Source organism: Zingiber officinale, chromosome 4A (genome assembly GCF_018446385.1).
Source record: "Zingiber officinale cultivar Zhangliang chromosome 4A, Zo_v1.1, whole genome shotgun sequence".
In the NCBI taxonomy this organism is placed as follows: domain Eukaryota; kingdom Viridiplantae; phylum Streptophyta; class Magnoliopsida; order Zingiberales; family Zingiberaceae; genus Zingiber; species Zingiber officinale.
The window spans coordinates 140,108,393-140,116,621 of NC_055992.1; the positions used below are offsets into that span (position 1 = coordinate 140,108,393).

At 35.1% G+C, this 8,229-nt stretch overlaps 1 protein-coding gene across 1 annotated transcript; it reads right to left on the reverse strand.

The window, feature by feature from the left end:
• Positions 1 to 1,509: 1,509 nt before the first annotated feature.
• Positions 1,510 to 2,301, reverse strand: LOC121972849. The gene is made up of 3 exons (XM_042524473.1): positions 2,062 to 2,301; positions 1,901 to 2,004; positions 1,510 to 1,834 (listed from the first exon to the last, which is right to left on the reverse strand). The coding sequence occupies exons 1-3, from the start codon at positions 2,299 to 2,301 to the stop codon at positions 1,510 to 1,512; spliced, it is 669 nt and encodes a 222-aa protein (XP_042380407.1).
• Between the last annotated feature and the right edge of the window lie 5,928 nt (positions 2,302 to 8,229).

An 8,229-nucleotide genomic window follows, 5' to 3' on the forward strand; every position in this document is an offset into this window, starting at 1 on the left:
AACTAATATCGAAGGTAGATGATTTCCTTCTAATTTATCTATCAAATAAATTTAAAATACAATTTATACACCTCTAGAATATAGGTTTCTATTGAGATTCAAATTTTGATTTTTTTTTAAAAATTTGTTCTCTTAAATACTTTATAACTGCATCTCAATGTTACTTTATGTTGTAATAATTTTGGCTAAAGTTATAATACTAATCATAGGAGAAGTGCGTTTTTGAGAAAAAAAAAAATCAAATAAGTCGTTTTGATTTTTTTTTTTTTTTTTTTTTTATACTGAGGCATTCTTTCGATGGTAAAGAAAATAAAGAGTCTTCTTGATTTTTGCCCCAAATTATTAATTATACCTATCCCATTTAACAATATCAAATCTTAAATCATAATACTTTGTACAAATGATGTGAACTAGATAATAATTTTAAAATGGTAAAATAATCAAAATATATTACTAACTAGATCAAATAATTTCCATAAAATAGAATCTATAAAAATTATTTGATCAAAATGAATCAAAATGATTTAGACACATAAGAACAAATAGTTTCATTTGATTAAAAAAAAATGTTTGGTAGGTGAATGACGTGGACTAGTGAGGTAGGATGCTACCAACAATAATGTTTACATCTCACCTGCAATGAAAATCTTAAAGGTATTTTTGAGTGTGGGGTGCCATATCCTCAAACAAATATAATCTATAGAGTTATCTCTTGATCAACAAACCTCTTTAATGGCGGCATTGCATTTGTAAAGTGAATGTAGTTTCCATGTTCCAAACATTGGATAGAATTGAATATGTAGTCACATGAACTCTAAAGGTGAAGATAAGAGAAGCGGAGGATTGGACCAAAATATAAGTATATAATTATATTCATGTGGCAATAAAAGCGATTCGCTCGTCCTTAGCGTCCCCGTTAATCCGTCTCTAGGTCAATATGGAGGAGGTAAATCACAGGTGGCTACTAGTCATTAGTGCAAATGATCAAAACATGGGGGAGGTTAGACATGGGGGAAGTTAGAGCATCCACAGTGGCTAAACCTCAATGTGAGCTCCTTCGTTGCCACGTCTGCGCCATATCAAAAGTTAAAAATCTCACACCTCTTTCCACTATCAAAAAACCTCTCAACAACTCCTTCATGGGTCCCACATTTTTCATTATATATAATTCTCATTTATCCTTCATATTTTACATTATACACCATTAAATTTTTATAAAATTTAAATTTACCACTTGCTAACATGAAATAACATTAATAATTAAAAAAAACATAAATATTACATTGCATCAAATGAAAAGACATACATTATAATAATATATAAAAATAAGCGTAAACTCATCTACACCAGGCCATGTCTCTGTTTAATTTTTTCCACCATTTTCTCATGTAAATAAAGTTGTCCTAGTGTCATCTCACTGGTATCCTTCATAAGAATTTCATAATCCTTATGAAAGATCTCGGCTTCCCGCAGAGCCATTTTTTGCATTTGATATTCTTTAATATCTTGTCATTCTTTGTCGATGTTATGTTCCATTGTGTCGCCCTCTCTGGCTTTAGATTTGCCCTTCCTCTTCGTTGCCTTTTGTCCTATCGGACGAATGTGGACTTCAGAGTCATCTAAATCAACACTTGTATCTGGATTTGATGTTGAAGTGTTTCCTTCTGACTCGGATATCCTTGCCTTCTTGTTAGAGTAATGAGCAACTGATTGTGGAGTATATTTCTCGTAATCTTTGAGAACCCTCCACACATGCATATACTTAAAATCCTTGTTATTGTTGTTGGCTTTCCACATATTCAGTGCATTCTCCAACACATTCTCGTCACTCCAACTGCTTTGCCGATGAGTATAAAAATTATTATAAGTTGCAGAAAATTCATTTACCATCGGTGCAAACCTGTAATAATGTGATTTCAGACGCTGATAACTTCTCGTCATAGATCCAGTGGGGCGATGTTTGTTGTAGTAATCAACAATACGTTTCCAAAAAGCTTGATCCTTCTGGTCATTACCAATGATTGCATCAGTGCTTATAGTTACTCATGACTTCGCAAGTACTACATCTTCATCGGGAGACCAAAATCTTCTTTTCAATTCATTTTCCTCCAGCTCAACTTCACGCTCTTCTTGTGATGAGTGTGGTGGCACCTGAGTTGCTGGAACAGATGATGGCGTTAGAGATTCTTTGTCGCTGATAGATGGATCAATAGTCGCCCTTCTAGATTCATTCGAAAGTATGACAGGTGGTTGATTAGGAGAAATCCCGTAAGGATAAGACATCCCAAGTTGGCTTCCCATTGCTGACCAGTCTTGGGATGGATACATACCAAATGGAGCTGAGGCGGTGTTACTTTGATTCCACGGTTGAAAAAAATTTTGAGAACTTTGGGAATTTGGAAAATTTAGAGAATATTGTGGAACATATGAAATATTTTGAAAATTTGGAGGATATTGTGGTTGAGAGAAAAATTGAGGATATTGGATATTTGGAGGAATGCGAGTATTTTGAGAAGATGTATTTCCTTCCGTATTTGAAGAATTCAAAAGATTTGTAAAGGAAGTATTGAGATTTTCATCCATCTCGAATACAAATAGGGAATGAAAGGAAGAATTGAATTGAGAGCAAAGATAGCAATGGAATGAATGGAATGAATGAAATAGATCTCATATTTATAGATTTTTTATATATTAAAAAATTAAATTATAACCGTTGAACAACGGCTACAAATTAGTCGTTGCTCAACGGCGCTGTGCTCACTGAAATGAGAAGCAGTGCTCATATTTATAGATTTTCATCCAGATTTTTTGATTTTTTTAAATTATTAAAAAAATAAAAAAAAAATTTAAAAGAACGAAGAAGCGGCTCTGCAGTGGCAGAGCCGCTTCTTCGTTTTAATCAAAAAACCTCCCTCCCACTATGGGAGGGAGGTTTTTCACTCATTCCACGTCACAGTGGGAGCTCGGAACGAGCTCCCACTGTGGTTGCTCTTATGCTCGGTCACGCCAAATTTTGACCCCAAAACCTCATGTGACTAACACCCCATGTCTTAACTATCGTACCGCCCCGAAGGAACATATATAATTATATTCATGCTCTCCTAGATATAGGTCTGAGAGAACTTAATAATACTCACACTTTGAACAATGTAAGTTTGTTATGATAACTATTCCATCTTAGACGAACGTTAAAAATTCCATATGCTCATCTATATCTTGATCATGTATAAATTTGTACATGATGGAGTCCTTGGACGTACTCGGGTGGCTCCTCTCCTTTCCTCCTTGGAGCTACAGTTGAGTCCGTCCTTTGACTGACTGAGCCTCGGCGCTCTTCAAGTCAACATGTGTCAACGGGCTTAGCCGACGTGATCCTCCAATGGCCAAGTTAGTACTGAGTTGAAAGTTGGGAAAGCAAGTAGCTCAAGTGAGAAGACTAAAGAGCGACCTCTACGTATGAGAAGAAAATTATGCCTTTATTTACTCATCACTAGACTTTAATTATATAGCTAACGGAAGAGGAGATTCACATGAATTTATTAGAAATACAATCAAAAATTTTATATTAAAAATATATGGAAAAGATAATAGATTTTAAAGATGAAAGATATTTCCATTGGTATAAAGTATTTTGGGTAAAGCCCAAAAATAAATCTATTAATGCTTAGGTCTAAAGTGGACAATATCATATCATTATACTGAGCTGAAAGATATACGTATGAGATGAAAATCATGCCTTTACTCATACATCGTCTGATCTTATATACCTAATTGAAGAGGAGATCCACATGGACTTGTTAGGCAAACATGAAAGATATCTCTGTTAGTATAAAACTTTTTAGGTATAGTCTAAAAATAAATCTATTAAGACTTGGGCATAAAGTGAATAATATCATATCATTATACCGAGCTAAAAGATAGGATCACACATGTGTGTGAGAGAAGAAAGTAAGTGCCTCAAATGAGAAGACTAAAGAGTGACCTCTACGTATGAGAAGAAAATCATGTCTTTACTCACCCATCGTCTGACCTTATATACCTAATTGAAGAGGAGATCCACATAAACTTATTAGGAATATAATTAAAGTCGTATATTGGAATATATAGAAAAGATCATGAGTTTAAAAGATGAAAGATATCTCCATTAATATAAAATTTTTGGGGTAGAACTCAAAAATAAATCTATTAAAACTTAGACCTAAAGTGGACAATATTATTAGGATCCTCGACGGCTGGCTAGAGGAGAGAAGGTGAATAGCCCCTGCACAAAAACAAAAAAAAATACCTTTCTCGAACTTATAACTTAATATAACACTTGCATAAAATAATAATAAAGAAATTAAAAAGAAAGAGGCACCGAGAAGTTATTTGGTTACAACCAAAGAGGTTGTTAATCCAAGGAAGTTAAAGCATACAAAAAAATCTTTTTCAGGAGAAGAAGTCTCTTTACAGCAATGAACGCACAACAAGACGAAGCTAAAATAGAAAAAGAAAAGTGCACAAGTGTTGTTTGGATATTTCTAGTTGTTGTTAGCTTCTGGGAGCAGGGCTACTTATATAGCTCTGCTCGGGGCACCTGAAAGGGTTACAGACGCCTAGAGGGGGATACAATTTTATCCCCTTCGCAATGGATTGCAATCAAACATGATCTGGATAAAATCCGATTCCGGGCGGCCGAACTCAGTCCGGGCGCCCAGACTAGGAAAGTCAACCAAGTTGACTTTTTCTAGTCTGGGCCTTCCACTCCGATTTCGCTCACCTCGGTTCAGGTCTTTCGCTCCAGTTCCTCTTGCTTGAATGATCTCGATCATCCAGAATAGGGCTCATCCAAACCCAACTTCCAGTCTTCTCGAGCAAGCTTCCGCTCCTGACTTCTCGTCCCTCGGAAACGTCGCGCACCTCCTTCTCGTCCGCCCGCATACTCTTCTGCAGCACCTCGTCCCTCAGACGCACCGAGCTTGTCGGCTCTCTCTCATATCGTTCTTCTCGCTAGTTGTGTCTTTTGTTCGACATCGTGTGCTCCTAAGTTCCTGCACACTTAGACACAGGATCAAACACAACATGACCTAACCTAACTTGTTTGATCACATCAAAACAACCTTGGGGTGCCAACAATCTCCCTCTTCTTGATGTTAGCAACCCAAGTTAAGTTAAGGTAAACTAACATAAAGTAAAAGAGAACTTTTGCAATAAAAGTGCAAAAAATTAAAAAAGGTCAAACTACCTCCCCCTAGACTTAATCTTCCCTTCTCCCCTTTTTGATCACATAAAAAATGGGGTACCAAAAAAATCTAAGGGTAATTTTTTCAAAAAATAGGAAAGTTTTTAGTTAAAAAAATGATTTTCAATATTTTGAAAAACTTATCGAGTTTTTGAAAATTTTGAAAATAATTTTGATAGCACTTTAAAAAATTACAATAATTTTAGAAAAAAAATTCTAAGTAAAAAATATTTTTGATATCACCAAAAGAATAATTTTCTAAGTTAAACAAATTTACAAAAACTAATTTTGGTAAGTAAAGCTGATACTTCCAAAAAAAACTTTAAGTCTTTAAAAAAATTTATAAGTTAAAAACACCGAAAAAAATATTTGAGTGACTATTTAAAGCATTATTTAATTACAATTAAATGCTTTATCAGTTAGTTAATTAAACATTTTATTTCATTAATTGACTTCCAAACTGTGGTGAAACACTAAGTCTTCTTAGTTATTGGAGCAACAACCACTTTCTAGATAAAACATTTTAAGGAAATTAAATTCAAACATTTAATTTTCTTGTTGAAAGCCTTAAGTCTAATTAAAGTTCAATTTAGACAAGACTTTGGAACCCAATATAGATTTCTGCCAACTAGGTTAATTAAAAATCTCTTAGGAATATATTGTTGGTGTGGGAAGCATCCGACGATCGAACCTGTGTTTTGATTATGTCAAATGGTCCAAAGTTAAGTTTGTGAGGGATCGGTGGTCGGCTTGAAGGGGGTTGGATAGCTAGGTCACCCTCAATTCGATTTCTTCTCTACAAGGTGTTAGTACTTAGCGGAATATGCTAAACAAAAAGAATAAGAACAAGCAAGAAAGAACAAACGCTAACACAAATCCTTTATGTAGTTCGAAGATTGTTTGCTCCTACTCCACTGCGTGTTCTTGAGATGGACGAACCCTTGATCCTTCGGTGGATCAATCCCCGGTAATCTCCAGCTAACTCTTGTTGGTTGCTACTCAGAAAACCTAGAGGTTCCACTGTACAAAAATTTTGTACAAAGGTCTGAACCTTTTCCTAGCTACCATGTGTTCTCTTAAATTAAATTTTGGATCGCCTGCGGAACTTAACACGTTTGATCCAAAACTTAATCTATTCGTTCTTTTAGGTTTTGACTTGGGTCTCCTGCGGAATTTAACACGTTCGACCCAAATCACCTTAAGTTATTAATTCCATTAAATATTAATTTCCATAATTGGTTCCCAGTACTGACGTGGCGAGGCACACGGCCTTCTTGGATATGGGAGCAACCACCACCGACTAGACAAAACCTTTTATGGAAAGCTAATATTTAATTTCCTAAAATAACTTTAGGTTAACCGAAAAGAACAATCAAATCACAAGGAAAAATAAAACAAAAGAACACAACATCGAAAAACATATTCGAAATACTAGAATCGTAAGCCTCTTGTATTTGGTATTATTTCCATAAATAACTAGTATGATGCGGAAAAGGAAAAACAACTAGTTATACCTTCTAGAAAGACCTCTTGATCTTCTACCGTATTCCTCTTCTAACCTCGGACGTTGTGTGGGCAACGGTCTTCCGAGATGAGAAACCACCAACCACCTTCTTCTCCTCCTAGCTAGGTTCGGCCACAACAAGGAAGCTTCACCAAGGATGAAGATCAAAACACCAACCAAGCTCCAAGAGATGCAAACTTCTCTCCTTCTTCTCCTTCTTCTCTAAGTAGTATCCGGCCACCACAAGAACTCCAAGAGGGATGAAGTATTCGGCCACCACAAGAGGAAGAGAGGGAGAGGATGATGGCCGGCCACAACACCAAGGAAAAGAGGGAGAGAAAATAATAGAGGTTCACCTAATGAAGGCACCCTCACCCCTTCTTTTATATTCCTTGGTCTAGGCAAATTAGGAAATTTAATTACAATAAAATTTCCTTAATTTCCTTGACATGATTTAATTGAGAAAAATAAAATAAAATTTCCCCAATTAAACTATATTGGTCGGCCACATCAAAAGAAAGTAAATTAGACAAGTTTTAATCAACAAATTAAAACTTCCTAATTTGTTTCCGGAAATTTTAAAATTAAAATTTCTCTTCAAAAATCTCTTCATGGTTGATAAAAAGAAATTTTCATAATTTTAATTTTACAATATGTGAATAATTTTTAAAGAGAAAATAAAATATATCACCAATCTACAAATAAGGAAAGAGATCTAATCTCTTTCTTTAATCTTTTGTAGATCTTTTACAAGAGAGATATTTTAATTTTAATTCTCTTTAATAAATTATATCTTCCACATAATAAAAATTAAAATTAAAATTCTTTTTAATTTAATATGGCCGGCCCCTCTAGCTTGGGTTCAAGCTAGGGTCGGCCACCCTAAACCCATGCTTAGGCCGGCCCTAGCTTGGCCGGCCCCCTTAGGTGGGTATAGAAAGTGGGTATAGGTGGGTATAGTACTCTATAAATAAGAGGCTACGATAGGGACAGAGAGGAGGAATCGGTTTTGGTCTCCCGATAAAATTAAGCATCCCGTGTTCGCCCTGAACACACAACTTAATTTTATCAATAATAATTCATTCCACTAAAGAACTATTATTGAACTACCGCACCAATCCTAAATTACATTTTTGGGCTCCTTCTTATTATGAGTGTGTTAGTCTCCCTGTGTTTAAGATATCGAATGTCCACTAATTAAGTAAGTTACTGACAACTCATTTAATTAATATCTTAGTCCAAGAGTAGTACCACTCAACCTTATTGTCATGTCGGACTAAGTCCACCTGCAGGGTTTAACATGACAATCCTTATGAGCTCCTCTTGGGGACATTATCAACCTAGTATCTCTAGGACACAGTTTCCTTCTATAATCAACAACACACACTATAAGTGATATCATTTCCCAACTTATCGGGTTTATTGATTCATCGAACTAAATCTCACCCATTGATAAATTAAAGAAATAAATATCAAATATATGTGCTTGTTATTATATTAGGAT

What these genes read in the sequence shown, in the direction of transcription:
- LOC121972849 (XM_042524473.1), bottom strand. Translation starts at nt 2,301, where the DNA reads ATGGGAAGCCAACTTGGGATGTCTTATCCTTACGGGATTTCTCCTAAT. An exon ending in GGTCTCCCGATGAAGATGTA is followed by an intron (nt 2,005 to 2,061) that starts GTACTTGCGAAG and finishes GGTAATGACCAG; the next exon opens with AAGGATCAAGCTTTTTGGAA. An exon ending in CTGAAATCACATTATTACAG is followed by an intron (nt 1,835 to 1,900) that starts GTTTGCACCGAT and finishes TCGGCAAAGCAG; the next exon opens with TTGGAGTGACGAGAATGTGT.